Source organism: Esox lucius, chromosome 2 (assembly GCF_011004845.1).
Source record: "Esox lucius isolate fEsoLuc1 chromosome 2, fEsoLuc1.pri, whole genome shotgun sequence".
In the NCBI taxonomy this organism is placed as follows: domain Eukaryota; kingdom Metazoa; phylum Chordata; class Actinopteri; order Esociformes; family Esocidae; genus Esox; species Esox lucius.
The window spans coordinates 11,821,878-11,839,989 of NC_047570.1; the positions used below are offsets into that span (position 1 = coordinate 11,821,878).

The 18,112-nt window shown below is 40.2% G+C and overlaps 2 protein-coding genes across 2 annotated transcripts; both read left to right on the forward strand.

Annotated features, from left to right (window-relative positions):
- The first annotated feature begins 193 nt into the window (after window positions 1-193).
- On the forward strand, window positions 194-11,972 carry cdh31 (cadherin 31). The gene is made up of 16 exons (XM_010881254.4): window positions 194-378; window positions 872-980; window positions 3,122-3,354; window positions 6,071-6,211; window positions 7,583-7,735; window positions 7,818-7,965; window positions 8,275-8,447; window positions 8,564-8,692; window positions 8,789-8,974; window positions 9,267-9,511; window positions 9,662-9,804; window positions 9,905-10,129; window positions 10,218-10,436; window positions 10,567-10,697; window positions 10,896-11,036; window positions 11,177-11,972. The coding sequence occupies exons 1-16, from the start codon at window positions 328-330 to the stop codon at window positions 11,381-11,383; spliced, it is 2,634 nt and encodes an 877-aa protein (XP_010879556.2). The 5' UTR covers window positions 194-327; the 3' UTR covers window positions 11,384-11,972.
- A 784-nt stretch (window positions 11,973-12,756) lies between these two features.
- Window positions 12,757-16,608, forward strand: snai3 (snail family zinc finger 3). The gene is made up of 3 exons (XM_010881265.3): window positions 12,757-13,025; window positions 15,453-16,028; window positions 16,151-16,608. Exons 1-3 carry the CDS (start codon window positions 12,947-12,949, stop codon window positions 16,330-16,332), a joined length of 837 nt encoding a protein of 278 aa, XP_010879567.1. The 5' UTR covers window positions 12,757-12,946; the 3' UTR covers window positions 16,333-16,608.
- Window positions 16,609-18,112: the final 1,504 nt, after the last annotated feature.

Sequence of the window (18,112 nt, forward strand, 5' to 3'; positions counted from 1 at the left end):
TTTCACATTCTCCCTTAATGATGTGGCACTCATGACCCTGTTCTGGGTTTCTGGAGTATGACAATGTACCTGTCTTTCACAGGTGCTGGTAGAAGGAGCGATCACAAAGGTTTCATGAGTGGCTCTCCATGCCCAAACTTGGAGCGAGCGGATGGGCGAGGTCACCTGCTTGCAACGTCATCACTACCTGCTGGAGCTTGTTTCACTAATTTAACCGACGGCATCGAAAGCGCACCTTTAAACTAGAAAGCTTTTCACTCTACACGTTATCGGACAACTTTTTAGAAAACCTGTGTGAAAAGAATATCCAGAGAGGATTCACAACAAATGGGGCCCTTTTGGTTCGTTGAGTTGGGCGTTTTAATATTTTTTCTCCAGGTAACATTTTTGTCTGTGCTTTTTACACGCCATGTAGCTACGTAAATACATTAGTCTACGCAATTTAACTGAATTTTTTCGGCTCACCCATTGTTAATGTTGGGTTGGTCGAATGAAAAATACTTTTTAATGATGTCTGGATTTTTGTCAGCTTTTCGGTTTTTAAACTTTGCTCAATCAGGTTCTAACACCGAGAATCAACAATAAGTAGGATTTGTAATGCAGCTGGGTATATTGTGGTTCTGTGAATATCTTTTTAAAATTGGTATAGTGATATTTCACTTCACAGTACAGACTACTGTAATCTTATTAGGTTTAGTTTTTGTGGAATCTTAAACTGCTACAGTACTGTACACAGTTGAGTTCAGTCGAAATGAAAATCCATTGATATGATTTTTAATTACGTTTTTAAGGTACATTATTTTTCATGACTTTATGGAGTTGATTATGATTTCTACTTCTGACTTACTGCTTTTGGTTTTCCTTTTGAAAGACCTCATGGTCATTTGAAGAGTCAACATGTCTACCTGGCTTCGACTCAGACCTGTACATTTTCAAAGTGGAAAGAAACCACTTACAAAGTGGCCGGAGACTAGGGAAAGGTAAGAATTTACTAACTCCCTGTCACTAAAAATGTCATAGCACCCATTAACCCCAGCTTTGTTTTGTTTATAGGAGATCATTTTGTAAATGTTTAATATCTTACTAGTTGTGATCTTATGCAATAGAATAGACTTTGTTATTCCTCATAATTTTACCATACTCTACGCTTTAAAATTGCTTAATTGCTGAAGTTAATTTGCAAATACCCTGAACGTTCCTTGTAATTGTGTTGCTAGCAATCTCTTTCAAGCCTGATTTGTTTTCAAACTGATGTTTTGTTTGTTTGATGTAAAGCATAGACTCATCTCTTGGACGTTCAGTAACACCCTTTGATAAGCCTTGTATCTGTTTGTAAATGTGTGGCTGCCCATTACTTGGCAAACATGGCACTGCATTGGCCTTCCCTGTTTTCCAAGTCTTTGTTTTAAATTGTCTTTCTGGGATAGGGGCTATTGGAGGGTTATTTTACACCTTTTCTTGAATTAGGACTTTAGTTATGACCATCTTATGATTTCAGGTTGTGATCAATTAATTGACTTCGTAAATAGGTTGTGGTTGAATTTCGTTGTGAGTGAGCACATTTTTTCCATTGCTGATTTCCTGGTAGTTTCACTGGGCGTGTTCATGTAGGTGCAAGTTCGGTGATCTGACCGGTATACAGTAAAACTGGTTAGACTTCCTGGAACAACCACTAAGATGGCTTAGATTCCTCAGTGAAATCTGCTGTGATTATTTTGACATTGCACCTCAACTGATTGGTTATTTTAAATGGAAAAAGTATTTTCTGTAGGTATAGGTCTAAGAAATGCTACCTCAATCCCATTGGAGAAAACATTTGCCTCATCAAGTTTCAGTGTCGGATATTAACTAATCTAGTGATACGGAGCTAGTCTGTGTCATTGTTATTGTTCTCATTCTCCCTTTGAGATAAGTTACTGGAAGACATCTATAGACTTCCACAACCTACACCCTGTCCTTTTATGATAGAGGGAAATTGGTAATTTTCTCTGTTGCGAAGTCAAAAATATGTATAATTTTAGTCGGCTATTTGTTTATTTTTTCAAATTGAGTTATAACATTTCTTTTTCACTAATTACATTATCACTTGATTAAAAAGAAAATCAAGAAAAGAATTGGACCAACTGTAAACGCAGCTTTGTGACTCATCATAAGCCAGTCTTAAAACTACTGCACAGGTTCATTGTGACAACCCCTATCACACATGATCTGCTGTATTTTTCCTGAACTAAATTGTAGATCTTTATATAAGAGACTGGAATTGCCAACAACAATAATTCAGGGTTTACCTTGGTATGTAACAATTATCTTGGTACGTTACTGTAGTAGGCTAATTGTATTGAACCTCAGTTTATCAAACTGAATTCATGCAAGATCCTCCATGAGGATGTTTTAGGGGATCGTGTTCTGAATTTTTTTCTAACATCTTTCTAAGCAATGCTGAGGCATTTTAAGAAAAAAAGTAGTGAATCAAGGTATTTTGTCAACATGAGACACTCACACCTGAGTGGTTCAGACCGTTGTAGAGAGAGGCTTGTGCCTTTTGTGTAAGGTGAAACCAGGGCTTGTTGCCCACCTGTCCTAGTCTTAAATTAGGGGTTGACCAGTTTAAAGCTCTTCCTTCACGGCTTCAGGCCCCTTTGGGTTTTGTCTGTCCACACAGGATTGTGGACTGCAATGATTCTGGTAGGCTGTAGTAGCATTCCATGGCAGCTTATTCTCCAGCTGGTGAAATGTATATTGTCCTACATTACAATTATTACAATTTAATGTAATTGGTTGATATGGGTACATCGATTAGTTTGCAAGTCATTCATGATCTAAATTGAGATCATGAAGATGGTTTCGTCCAAGCTATTTGCTACTCTGTTAATGTTATTAGTCAAGTCATGCTTTATTCCAGTGTCCAGTGGTTCCCAACCTTTTTCAGTTACTGTACCACAGAATCTTTTTCTGTCTGGCGTTTAGCTTTTCAAAAGATAACACTAATGGAATGTGGTTCTTGCAATGCGTATGAGATGCTGTGTTTTAAGTCTGCTCCTGTTTAAGTGATTGTAATTGTTACTTTATAGGGTGAAAATATTTTTGCATGTAGTCTGACCACCTTTCTTAAATATTTCAGTGGTTTTTGATGACTGCACCAGCCGAACCAGTTTTCTCTTTCATTCCGACGACTCACGCTTCAAAGTAGATGGAGACGGGACCCTGAAACTGAAGAGGGGAGTGACTCTTCATAATGGATATAAGCTGTTACATGTCTCTGTCCACTCCATGGGCAAGAAGGTCACAGTTCCAGTGAGAGTGTTGCATGAGGCCAAACGCCACCACCATGACGAGATGACCACCCAGCCACAGGTATCTTTGAAATTAAACTCTGCTCTCAAGTGGATAGATGGGGAAACTGCCCCCCCCCCTGCAAAAAAAGTTGTAAGGCTTCTAATGTAATAGGTTCTGTTCATACTTTTTTTTTTTCACATGTCATTGACAATTTCTCTGATCTTACAATGCATATTTTGAAAATGTAGGTGTATTGTCTTACTCTTGAGAAATGCTATTTTTAAAACTACCTTTAGCACAGAGACCTGAAGTCCATTAACATCAACTTTCAACACCTGTTTGTCTTAACAGCTTGGTATAACAAGATCTAAATGCATTTCCACTTGTATCTGGTTTATATTTTTGCCGGGCCATGTAAGTGGAGCCAGCTAAGAAGAGCGAATGTCTCTTACTGAGCGAGTGACTGATTGAATGACTGGCCCTTGTTAAATAGCGTAGTGGTTAGAGAAGCAGACTTGTTAACTATAGGCCCCGAGTTCATATCTCCTCACAGGCGAAGCGAAGTACGCATTGTGAATTATTCCGCATTGACGAACACTTTGCTGGCTGAACCTGAAACTGTATAGGGTTATATTGCGACTGTTTCTGGTGGATTTTTTAAGTATGCATCCGTGCATGCATTTTGGGTCAGGATTGACAAACACATTTGCTAGCTACAACATACAGTATTTACGTTATAGTGAGCCTTAACTGAAACTGTATACAGTTATATTGCGACTGTTTCAGCCATGGAAACGTTCATCTTCATTCTCGCTAGCAATTGCTCAATTCTTATGATTATTCATCGGAAATTAGAAGATACTAGTAAGCCTATTACTGGCTAATAAGCAGTTAAAATTGCCAGTGGCAAAAGCAATACAGTTAATTTACGCTATTTGTGGTGGAGGTAAACTTAAGAAACGTTAGTTAGTTAAACACAATCCTCAGTGGAGTCTAGCGACTGCTGAAACGTGTAATGCCGTGGCGTACTGGTTAAAGACTGTGCCTCTCATGTGGAAGACCTAAGTTTGAATCTATTGAGAGCAAAGACATTATATCTGGTATATTCCACGATTCTCTTGTCTTTTCACATGATGAGTTAGTTATCCTTGCTTTTATTGATAGTTATTGTATAAATGTCATTCACAAATTAATTAAGAAAATAAGTTCTAATGCCATGAAATGAAAAAGCTTTGGCAGACTCCCTACCAATTTATCAATTCTTGTGACTATTTCAGTAAGTTAGTAGATACCGGTAAAGCTTATTACTGGCTAATACACTGTTAAAACAGCTAGTGGCAAACGCAATACATAGGCCGCTAGTTGTGGTGGAGGTAAACTTAGTAAGAAACGTTAGTTAGTTTAACTATCAATTTCATTCACCAATGGCCAATTAACTTTTAAAACGGCCTGTGGCTAAGGTTTTGTTTGGTGTCGTGGTTAACGACACAGCCTTTCATGCGGGCGACCCGGGTTCGAATCTCAAGGTGGCAACATTTCTGTTGCGGGCCAGCTGAACTAGACTTGCCTGGTTTCTTGTTTATTTTACAACCAGGGACCTTTCAGTCACAAGACAGATGGCTTAACCAGTAGGCCACCTTGCTGGCCCTGATTAAATGTATACTTGGATATTAGCCTTGTCCAGGAACACTTTGTTGGCTGGTTCGACTGATCTGTCTGAGGTCATGTTAGGGTATATGAACTTCAAAACCAGTGACTGGCATTTATCACACACAATGTATATGGTGTGTACTGCAATTCATTTGGGTGTCAGCAACTTTGTATTTTCGTTGTGACATTTCCATTGCTGGAAAATGCTCTTAATTGTTCAACATGTTGGAATACGCCTCTGTACCATAACTGCCAGTTTGGATACAATTGGATACAAAATCTTAGTTGACTGACGGCCTGATCAAACAATTGCCTGAATTGGGTCATCTCTATAGGCTACTAGGGTGAATTGTTGTTTATAGTCAACTGCAGTGATGTTCTGTTATAGTAATCCGTTCATTTGGTTCTGTAATGGAACACATTGTAATAACAGGGGAAAGTGTCTTGCTGTTGAGGGTGGTTATTTTAAAAAATAACTCCAAGACCATTTGTGCTTGCATGTTTGTAAATGGCAATTTTGTGCTAAGCCGCTGTGTAGCCCAGTGGTCAGCACCACTGTACAACTCACTGCGAAACTGATTGAGATCAATGGTAATCTAGTTCTATAGGCATAATAGACAGCAGAGTAATTAGCCCCTCATCCCCATTAGCGTTTGTCACATTCACACTGGCTGCTTATCGGTAGAGAACACTGTGTAGACGATAGGTTTTGCGCAAGAAATTGTATATTCTCGTAGATTTTTACTAGTGATTTCTTCTCCCATTTTCTGATTGGCTTAGAGCTGCCGTCTAGCGATTTTCAACAAGACAAAATACTAAGCATTAGACTATAACCGGGAGTAGTCATTGAAACCGCACAATACAAATTAGCGAGGTTAGCCAAACACCAAGGTCTAATTGTGACAAGGTCTCTGTTAATCCTGAAGTATTTTTCTCTCTGCGGACATGTTTAGGGGAGACATGCATATTCTCATAACCATTCAAACAATTAATTTAGTACCAATTTTAGTGCAGAGACATTATCCAAAAAATGCTTAGACACATGAATGACTGCATTGTTGTTATCCATTGCAGAAGTCACTACTTTTTAAATGTCTTTTTAAAACTGAATTGATCTTCCAAGGTTCTTGTTTTCATTCCACAGTTAGGATACAGTGGATCTGTACCTGTGCTAGAGTTTCCCAATTCTTCAGGGGGTTTGAGAAGAAGGAAGAGGGACTGGGTTATTCCCCCAATTAACTTCCCAGAGAACGATAAAGGCCCTTTCCCCAAAAAGGTGGTGCAGGTAAGTGTCCTGTAGTTAAATCAGAAGGTTGACCAAGATTCATATTTGGGTGAAATTATGCTTACCCAGAGTGGTTCTTGAAGGCCCATGGAGTCATTTTTCCCAAGCTATTATTCACTTCTGTCCCAGCCTGGAGTTAGCGTTGTCCAAATTCATTAATTGATACTGTCCTGAGCCACAAAAGCTGCATTGCACTAACAAACTCAGACACTTCAAGCTAAATTCAGTAATCTGTCATGCAAGCATTCAAACAGGCACTATGCAAACTATTTTCTGAAGATACTACAGAGTCTCTGTTCTTTGGCAACAATGTCGTTGATAGCTAGAAAATGCCAAGTCATTGTTCCAGATTAAGACAGTTTTAATGAAACTTAAAGGCCTTGGGGAAAGCAAAATGTTACCCGAATATGAATCTAGGTTGCATTATCCCTTTTTATTAATTTTTTAACCCACCCAGGTTTCAATCCGCGGATCCGCAGATAGAGCCCTCTGCGCTCATTTGCATAAATATTAATGAAAATCGAATTGCCGTAATCATCCGGTTTCAATGGTATATTTTATGTAGCCACCTTCGTGAAGCGTTCGTCTATAGTTTGGGTTGTCTGTATAGTTTGGGTTGATATGGGAACCACAGCCTGCAGGAAAACTTTTCACCAGGCAACGACATTGACCACGCATCTTAGAAAGGCTAATGTGTAGACAACTATAGGGATTAAGGGTGTACATCACTATCTGATGTATTGAACCATAATACACATACATAAATATGATATAAACATTTTCTTCTGTCAACATAGTATGGGAATGTTCTTAAGTTTTTGGGAAGAAGTTGGTAATTTTTCTTCGTTTATAAATTATAGAAGTCCAAACTGCACTAGTGATCCTGTGCTGCCATCTGGTGGCCGTTCTGCGTCTTGACACGTAAAAAGTGATACATTCAGTATTATTTCTTTTAGTGTTTTATTTCTAGGGGTGCCTATATTTTATACTTACTATTATGTCATTTGTTTCAACCCCATTGTGTAAATTTGACAGTAAAAGCATGAAAATATCAGGGAATACCATTGACATAGAACTTTATGATGCTAAAAAGAAATAAACATTATGCTGAATGGCAGAAGTGTTTTCCGAAAAAAATTTTTTTGCCTTTCCAATAGATTAGTTTTCTAAATGGTGACCCTGAAGTCTGTTTTGTGTTTTTATTGTAGCCAAGGGGTTGTGATTACAAGGATACATCAAAATAGGTTGTATCTGTTACAGAAATGAATCTATGACCCAAAATGTCCAAGTAGTGAAATTCCCTCGGACCATGGATGGTTAAGACACAGTGTTGGGCATTGTCTTATTAACACGTGATTTTTGTCTTACCAGATCAAGTCTAATAATAAAGAGGTGAAGATCACTTACTTGATCACTGGCCCAGGGGCAGATGCACCCCCTAAGGGGCTCTTCACTGTGGACAAGAATTCTGGGACCCTCTATGTGAATGCGCCTTTGGACAGGGAGAAACAAGACCAGTATGTGGTAGGTGTTTATTTGTTAATTCAAGACTTTCTTAATTCAGGACTTTAGTGTCATGCTAACATGTTATTTGTGCATTTTCAAGCTCTTTGCAGAAGCTCTAGTAGCAGATTCAGAACTTAAGGCTGAGGACCCTATGGAGATCATTGTAAAAGTCATTGACCAGAACGACAACAAACCTGTGTTTATCAAAAATCCATTTATGGGAGAAGTTACGGAGTCTTCACCAATAGGTATGTTTACACACTTGGGGCCTGCTGTCTTTGAAGTTGTTTATGGATTTTTATTCAATACACTTCTAATATTATATCCTTGTCTTTTCTGCTTGTCAGCAAGACATTCTTTGTCCTAGGCTCAGATTAACTATAATTATCCCAATGTGATATGCACAAAAGGCTTGTTCTTTGTGTGTACAAATTATACATCCCTGTTACTATATCTCTTGTTTTGGATGTTGTGTTTTTAGAGGTTTGCAAGTGTTGTGTAAGTTCCTGTTGTGTATTTGTTGCTGGGAAGATTGATTTAAATGTTCCACTGTTCAGGTGAGGTGTTCATGACAGTAAATGCCACGGATGATGATGAGCTGGGCAATGCCAATTCTGATCTCAAGTACAGCATTATTCGTCAGGATCCTGAACTGCCAGGACCCAACATGTTTTTCATCAACTCTGTAACTGGAGGGATTCAGGTTGCCAGAGCTGGGTTGGACCGAGAGGTTGGTCTCCAAATAAATTGTCTTGTCGATTCATTATGTTTTTGTTTACATCCTGCGTGTCACATGTTTGACCTGGTATTTAATTTCCCATTGCATACGTTTGTCTGTTACACTAGAAAAATCCCAAATATACTTTGGAAATCCAAGCTGCTGATCTAAATGGAGATGGATACACTACCACCTCCACAGTAATTATTACGATAGCAGACAGCAATGACAATGCTCCACAGTTCACAGAGCCTTCGGTAAGCACATTACTGAACAGAATGCTGTATTAAAGCCATACAATGGTTTTGAAACCTTTTATTGGTTCTTTAGAATGATGCTTTCTGTTTCTGCAGTACACTGCGTCCGTTCCAGAGAACCAAGCTGACGTCGAAGTTGTGACCATGACAGCGACTGACGCAGATGATCCAGACACTTCTGCCTGGGCCACCGTCTACAAGATAATTGAGGGGGACCCTGATAAGGCTTTTGCTGTACGCGCAGGCCCTAGCAAGCAGGAGGGTATCATTTACACTGCCAAGGTATGTTGAAATTATCCTGGAAATGCAACTGAGCTAATACCCCCTCGTACTAGTGTTAATTTTGGCAGGTATTTTAGTTATATACTTGTTGTTGTTCTGGACAGTAGATAATTTGTAACTATTGTCTTGAACACTGAAAAACAAGCCTACTGTAGTTGGACATGGCTTTTGAATGTGCATATGATGGAATTTGGATGTGGGCTGAAAATTCAAAATTTAAATTTAAATGCCATTGCCTGATTCGATGTCTGAAGGATTCCTTTGCTGATGAGTTACTCTTTTATTAATACAGCCCCTTGATTTTGAGAAGAAGAGCAAGTATAACCTGTTGGTGACTGTGGAGAATGAAATCCCTTTTGTCGGCATCCTGCGCACCTCCACCGCTACCGTTACAGTGAATGTGGAGGATGTGAATGAAGCTCCAATTTTCAGCCCGGTGACGAAGACCATTACCAAACCAGAGGATCTCCCTCTGAACAGTACTGTGGTTGTGTACACCGCCACGGACCCAGACACGGCAAGGAAACAGACAGTCACGTAAGATCAGAATGCTACTTGACAATTGTTTAAGTTTTGTCCAAGTTTTTTTGTGACCCAGGGTGTCCTGTGGTCTGTTCTGCAGTGTAAGCATCCAGACCTTTGCTCTTTCAGCAAAAAAGCTCACCCATCTTTCCACACCTTCCTTAGGTACAAGATCCGTAAAGATGATGCTGGATGGTTCAGTATCAACAAAGACACTGGAATGATTAGAGTGAAGAGCACCATGGACAGAGAATCTAATTTTGTTGTAGACAACAAGTACACTGTTACTGTACTGGGTATTGACAATGGTATGTCATGTTCCCCTTTCTCACTTGTAAGTTAATATTACAAGTTAGTCTGCGCCCTTTTCTTTACCGTGTGTAACAATACTCTATGGTGGATTTGCAGATGACACCCCTGCAACAGGCACTGGCACCCTGATTATTCAGCTGGAAGATGTGAATGACAACGCCCCAGTCATCTACGAACGTGAGATCAGTGTCTGCAACAGGGAGTCCTCCGAAAAACACCTGGCAGTCACAGATCAAGACGAAGGGAGCAATGGTGCCCCATTCTCTGTACAGCTTCAGGGGCAGTCCAATTCCAACTGGACTGCCAAAATGAATGCAACAAGTAAGACAGTGCAGTATTTGGCAAATTAGTAACACCCCCCCCCCGTTCGGGTTGGTCTTGAGTTTAATTGACTCGTTCTTTGTTTTAGAGACTGGTATTATCTTGAAACTGAGGACCTTATTGGACAGTGGAGTTTACAATGTTGTCCTGAGAGTGACCGACAACCTTGGCATGTATCAGGACAGCATCATCCAGGCGACGGTGTGTGATTGCACAGGAGATGACGTCCAGTGCAACGATAAAGCTGTGGCTGGCGTCGGCCTTTCTGCCATTCTGGGAATTCTAGGAGCTGTCCTGCTACTCCTACGTAAGTTTTTAATTTGAGGTGTAAAACGTCACTTCCAAATTTGGTTATTGCAATCCTCAAAGCCTACGTGTGTAATTGTTTGTATTGAATGGGGTGCTAGTGAGTTATTGCTCTCTTTGTGGTGCTCCAGTGTTGGCTCTTCTCCTGCTCATGTTCATGAGGCGAAGAGGTGGGGAGAAGAAGGAGCCTCTGCTACCAGAGGATGATGTCAGGGACAACATCTACTACTATGATGAAGAGGGAGGTGGAGAGGATGACCAGGTGAGAAGAATACCTCAGACCATACCAAAGGGTTCTCCCAGAGGTCAATTCATTATTGGGATAACCAGTGGCTACTTTTGCCATAACATGAATTTGATAACTATTTCGATCTTTGTAACTTAAGTCTCCTGAAGTTAATAGATTTGTATCTTCTGAACACAAGATTGTTATTTTTGTTGTACATCTTTCCACCTTCAGGACTATGACTTGAGCGTTCTGCACAGAGGACTGGATAACCGCCCTGATGTTTACCGGAATGACATTGCCCCGACTATGCCCCGACCCGCGTATCGCCCCCGGCCAGCCAACCCAGCTGAGATTGGAAATTTCATTGAAGATGTAAGTTGAACTTGTACTGTGGGTATAAGGTTGAGGAATCCAGATCTGAATTTGTCAGTGGACTAACAGGACATTGATTCTGTCATTCCACTTCTACTGTACATCCAAGATGTTTACATGTATTTTTTTCTGTTGACCAGAACCTAAAGGCGGCTGATAACGACCCCACAGCTCCTCCCTATGACTCCCTCCTGGTTTTTGACTATGAAGGTGGTGGCTCTGAGGCTGGCTCCCTGAGCTCTCTCAACTCCTCCAGCTCAGGAGACGACCAGGACTATGATGTCTTTCAAGACTGGGGCCCGCGCTTTAAAAAGCTGGCTGACATGTACGGAGGAGGAGAGGATTGAGAAGTCGGTCTCAAAACCTTTTTTGCTCTGCAAGTATCCGGCTTTCAACAGTTGGATGTCTGGAATGAACGCTTTCTATTTCCCTTTTTGAAGTGTTTTTGGCACATCCGGTTTGGAAATTTGATTTGTGCAGACGTAAAATTTTAGAAAAATGTGTTCATTGTCTTTAGCATGGGGTCGGTGGCACTTGGCCTTGCTTTAGCAGGAGGCTAACATGGACTTTACATGGTTACTCCTGCTGCCTAATGGACTCAAACAACTTACATATTGTACTTGAGTGTAATATTATTTTGATTTGTTTTTGCTTCTGTTTGAGCCATGTCATGAACGTAATTTCTTTCAAACTATAGCATGAAATTAAGTTTTGCTTTGATATTCCAATGATTTTTTTTCATGCTCAATAAATGCTTTTAAATGTGTAAACATCTAAGTTTGAGTTGAATTTTAAGTATCAAAACAACCTTTTTAACCGTTTTATTATTTTTGGTTCTAAAGAAGCATATTTGTGAATTTTCTTTTTATAATGGATATCTTATTGGTACAATAACAATGTATGTGAATAGTTTTATTAAATAAATCAACCAAAAAATGCAGTCTTTGTTTCTTAATCTAAGACGCTAGATGGCGATAATTGGATGAATGTGGTCTGGGTTAATGAGAGATGGTATTTCCGTGACGCTTCAACAGAAAAGGTTGGAGAAGTTATTAGACTGTTGACAAATATTGTTGTACATGTAATGAAATATTGAGGACGCAATGTTAAGTGTACTTAAAATATATTCAACGCTAAAGTTTAAGTATTCTTTAGAAAAAGCTTAGTGAAATTGTTACCATAGTGTTTCAGGGTCTTTATGCCCCAGATATCTCGATTATTCTGTTTTCAAATGACGCTTGTGAAACGAAACCATAGAATGGAGAAAAGGCCTAGGAAAAGTTGATTTATTCACAGTGCCAATTAATGTATACATATGAACACTGTCCTGGTTGGCCTAGCTGGACTAGAAACGAATTTTAAAATGTGCGGTGTTTTTGAAGTAAAAAACTGGGTTGACTTTCTATCGGCTAGCATCTGATGTTGATTAACTGAAAGTTTTAAATGGATTAATAAGGCTGCCTTTACACAAGCAGACCAATTCTAATATTTTTTGTTGTTCGTCTTGACCAATCACATCCGTTCTGGTAATGATCAGATTATATCCAATTAGTGTCGGGGAAAATACAAGAAATGTGCTTTCTGTGTAAAAGCTATTTCAGTTCTAGTTAAACCAATTCTACTTGCTTCAAGACGTGTACAGTGTATATCGCGATGCACCTGTTTAGTTGGGGTATGCTGATCGACGTAGAGGTTCCGCCCTATGCACTTGTCCTTTCATTATAATTGGTCCGACAGTGTGTGCAAGCTAATTTACCGCGACACTGCACCTGACTCCCCACTCCATAGAAGAATGCGAAGTAGAAGACAGCCTCCAAGTAACAGCTATTTATTTAACAGGTCATCCTACTCAATCTACTCAGCGACGCTGTAACTGGCACTTGCGGACTCAGCAATAAAATACAATAACAATGCCACGTTCCTTTCTGGTAAAAAAACAACTCACTAATAAGAAGCCAAACTATGGAATACTGGATTCAAAAGTTGACGGTATAGTAAACCTTTATATTTTGTATTATGTCAGATTTTTATTATTTCTATAAAAATTACGAACGTGAATATAACGTTTCCTACTTTTTTCTGTCGCCAATTAACTTTCATTGTTTAAAAAAAGTTTCATTGATTTTATTCCATTCATAGCCTTGCGTGATTGGATGCTATATGGCTTGGATTCATCCAAACCCGCTCCAACAATGTTAACAGCAGTGTCATGACCATTTTTATCCCATACCCTCACACCCTCTTAATTCTTAATAATTAAAGTAGATTTTTAAATACAATCGAAAAGATCAGTCAATCAATTGATTTGACCATTTAAAAAAAGAGGTACTGCATGAATATGTGGCTTTGATTGAATTAAGCCTTACGTATAAAACCTAACAATAAGATTACGGAATAGTCTAACTTGGTTAATATAGAAACTTCTTGTGGATACACCATATGTGGTTCTAGAGTCTAGCAGGTGCAAAATCTGTCACACAAAAGAAGAGCTTATTGTTATTCACTCCTGGGATCTGAAGGTTTCTATTAAACACATTGAAGAGGCTAATGCAGTGCCTTTTTAACCAGAAATCCGCTTTAAATCTGGGTTTTTGTTCCAATTCGCCTCTTAACACAAGCTAGCTTACCACTGGCCTGTGTTGATGAAGTGTCAAGATAACCTTTAAAAAAATTTGAAGAGAAATGGGAATGCATAATGAAAATACTGTAGTTCCAGTTGGGAACACAATGTGTAATAGAATCAGTTAAAACTTTGGATGTCTGGCTAGGTACATCAATATGCACTCATTTTGAGACTGGTAATAAAAATGTTAATGAATGTTGAACGTTAACTATGTACTTCACTGTTAACCTACCTACCTAATTATACTACGTGCACAATTATTAGGCAAGTGAGTATTCTGATTGTATTATTATTTCTATGCACATTTTCAAACTCCAGACCATATACATTTGAATGCTCATTGGATTGAATCATTTTCAGGTGATATGTATTGGTGTAATGAGGGAGGGTGTGGCCACAGTGAATAACACCTTATATCAAGGTGCGTGTAATTATTAGGCAGCTTCATGACCTCAGGTAAAATGGGCCAAAAAGAGATTTAACTGAGACTGAAAAGTCATTAATTGTAAAATGCCTTTCAGACGGATGCAACAGTCTTGAAGTAGCAAACTACTGAGGCATGACCGCTGGACAATCAAACGTTTTGTTGCAAATAGTCAAATGGGGTGCAAAAATGCATGGAGAAAAAAGGTGCAAATGAACTGCAAAAGAAGAATTAAAGGTGAAGCTACCAGGAACACATTATCCTCCGGTACCATCATTTTCCAGAACTGCAACCTACCTGAAGTGTCCAGAAGTACAAGGTGTCAAGTGTTCAGAGACATGGCCAAGGTCAAGAAGGCTGAAACACGACCACCACTGAATAAGATTCACACGTTGAAGTGTATAGATTGGGCAAAGAAATACCTGAAGACTGATTTTTGAAAGGTTTTATGGAGAGATGAAATGAGAGTGACTCTTGATGGACCAGATAGATGGGCCTGTGGCCATCACTAATGGATACAGGGCACCGCTTTGAGTCAGGCGTCAGCAAGGTGGAGGAGGGGTACTCGTATTGGCTGCTGTCATTAAGGATGAGGTAGTTCGACTGAAACTCAACTACCATACCTACTGCCAGTTTCTGGAAGATACTTTCTTCAAGCAGTGGTACAGGAAGAAGCCCTCAGCATTCAAGAAGGCCATGTTCTTTATGCAGGACAATGCTCCATCACATGCATCCAAGTACTCCACTGCTTGTCTGGCAAGCAAGGGCCTCAAAATATGCCAGAATAAGGACCTGGCCCCCTTCCTTACCTGACATAAATCCTATTGAGAACTTGTGGAGAACTTTACAGTCAGGGAAGACAATACAACTCATTGAACAGCATTTGGGAGGCTGTGGTTGCTGTATCAGTGAATGTTGATCGTGAACAGATCAAGAAACTGACAGACTCCATGGAAGGCTCATGGCAGTTATTGAAAAGAAGAGTGGCTATATCGGTCACTGAATATTTTTGAAAGGCCAGAAATGTTATTTAATTTTCATTTTGTGTTATTTGTTGCCCTTGCTCTAAAAATTGAGAATAAACAAATGAGTTGAACACATTTATTTTTGTAATTTAGTTGCCTAATAATTGTGCACCCTTGTGTATTCCCCTGAAAAAGAAACAAAACTAATTTTTCCTTTGTTAAACATTCAGGTTTGAGTTTCAATTATATTTTGGATTGATTGAGAGCATTATGTTTGTTCAAAAATAAAATGAATATTGAGGAATATGATTTGCCTAATAATTGTGCACGCAGTGTATTCTCAAAGAGCATGTTCAAAACATGTGTTAAACAGCTTTGACATTATGGTGTTTGTGTCATTACAGAGCTCCACACTAGCCTGGTCCAACCTGAGTTACTTTGTTACATCTCTAGTACTCCTTGGCTGCCAGGGCCAAGTCTAATCCCCACCCCAGCCTCCATGCACTTTCCAGGGGTGGACGGGGACATCAGCCTGTCCATGCATAGCCCCAGACAGGAAAGCACCTACTCCCTGTCAGTGTCTCACAACATTCCTCTAAGAGACTCACACTCTGGAACTGAACCCCTGGGACCCCAGACCATCCTGCCCTCACAGGACTTTAGATACCTGGAGGAGAGAGGCAACATGCGTAATCCCCTCCTGGGCCTTGTTCCCACTGGTGTTATTCAGGAACGTTTTGAATGCTTTGATTGCCACAAAGCCTACTTCACCTTCTCTGGGCTTGCCAAGCACAGGCAGTTGCACTGTCAGTGGCAGTGTCACAAATATTTCAGCTGCAAGTACTGTGACAAGGAGTATGTGAGTCTGGGCGCCCTGAAGATGCACATCCGAACACACACTCTGCCCTGCGTCTGCAAGCTCTGTGGGAAGGCGTTCTCCAGGCCCTGGCTACTCCAGGGACACATTCGGACACATACAGGTATGCCTAGATTCCAATCCATCTTACTAGACTTTACACTTTTATTCATTTGTTTTTGTATAATATTTGCTTCAGGTCATCACATTATGTTCCCAACTAGTTTAATTTTATTTTTTTTCCAGGTGAGAAGCCCTTTTCCTGCCCACACTGCAGCCGGGCGTTTGCTGACCGCTCCAACCTCCGAGCACACCTACAGACACACTCTGACATCAAGAAATACCAGTGCAAGAGCTGCTCAAAAACCTTCTCCAGGATATCTCTGCTCTCAAAACATGAAGAGACTGGTTGCTGCCCACTGTCCTGATGCCACAGGTTGCCAGAGCTGTTTCCTGCCCACTTGTCTTTTTGCTTAGGCTATGTCTGGTTCTACTAACAGACAGACTGCCTTAACCTCACAAAGCACTGGACAAAGACTTACAACTAATGATGTGGAGTTTGACTGATTACTTTTTGCTCTCTGACATTTTCTAGTTTATGAAATAAGCACAACGGATGGTGTCCAAATACTTCCTTATGTCATATATTGGGTTTAAGTAGGTGTTTGACAACAAGAACACATTTTTTAAGAGGTTATCGCATGCTGCCAAAAATACTTGAAATGTAAAATTGTTGATGTTTTTGATTTTGAAATTGATAAGTACAGTGGTGAGAACAAGTATTTGATACACTGCCGATTTTGCAGGTTTTCCCACTTAAAGCATATGGAAGTCTGTCATTTTTATCATAGGTACTCTTCAACTGTGAGTGACGGAATCTAAAACAACAATCCAGAAAATCACATTGTATGATTTTAAGTCTTTAATTTGCATTTGATTGCATGACATAAGTATTTGATACATCAGAAAAGCAGAACTTAATATTTGGTACAGAAACCTTTGTTTGCAATTACAGAGATCATACGTTTCCTGTAGTTCTTGACCAGATTTGCACACACTGCAGCAGGGATTTTGGCCCACTCCTCCATACAGACCTTCTCTAGATCCTTCAGGTTTCGGGGCTGTTGTTGGGCAATACAGACTTTCAGCTCCCTCCAAAGATTTTCTGTTGGGTTCAGGTCTGGAGACTGGCTTGGCCACTCCAGGACCTTGAGATGCTTCTTACGGAGCCACTCCTTAGTTGCCCTGGCTATGTGTTTCAGGTCGTTGTCATGCTGGAAGACACAGCCACGACCCATCTTCAATGCTCTTACTGAGGGAAGGAGGTTGTTGGCCAAGATCTCGCGATACATGGCCCCATCCATCCTCCCCTCAATACGGTGCAGTTGTCCTGTCCCCTTTGCAGAAAAGCATCCCCAAAGAATTATGTTTCCACCTCCATGCTTCACGGTTGGGATGGTGTTCTTGGGGTTGTACTCATCCTTCTTCTTCCTCTAAACACGGCGAGTGGCGTTTAGACCAAAAAGCTCTTTTTGTCTCATCAGACCACATGACCTTCTCCCATTCCTCCTCTGGATCATCCAGATGGTCATTGGCAAAATTCAGACGGGCCTGGACATGCGCTTTCTTGAGCAGGGGGACCTTGTGTGCGTTGCAGGATTTTAATCCATGACGGCGTAGTGTGTTACTAATGGTTTTCTTTGAGACTGTGGTCCCAGCTCTCTTCAGGTCATTGACCAGGTCCTGCCGTGTAGTTCTGGGCTGATCCCTCACCTTCCTAATGATCATTGATGCCCCACAAGGTGAGATCTTGCATGGAGCCCCAGATTGAGGGAGATTGACCGTCATCTTGAACTTCTTCCATTTTCTAATAATTGCACCAACAGTTGTTGCCTTCTCACCAAGCTTCTTGCCTATTGTCCTGTAGCCCATCCCAGCATGTGCAGGTCCACAATTTTATCCCTGATGTCCTTACACAGCTCTCTGGTCTTGGCCATTGTGGAGAGGTTGGAGTCTGTTTGATTGAGTGTGTGGACAGGTGTCTTTGAACTCGTTACCTGTATAAATCAGGTGTAGTTAATACAGTTAATGAGTGGAGAACTGGAGGGCTTCTTAAAGAAAAATTAACAGGTCTGCGAGAGCCGGAATTCTTACTGGTTGGTAGGTGATCAAATACTTATGTCATGCAATAAAATGCTAATTTATTAT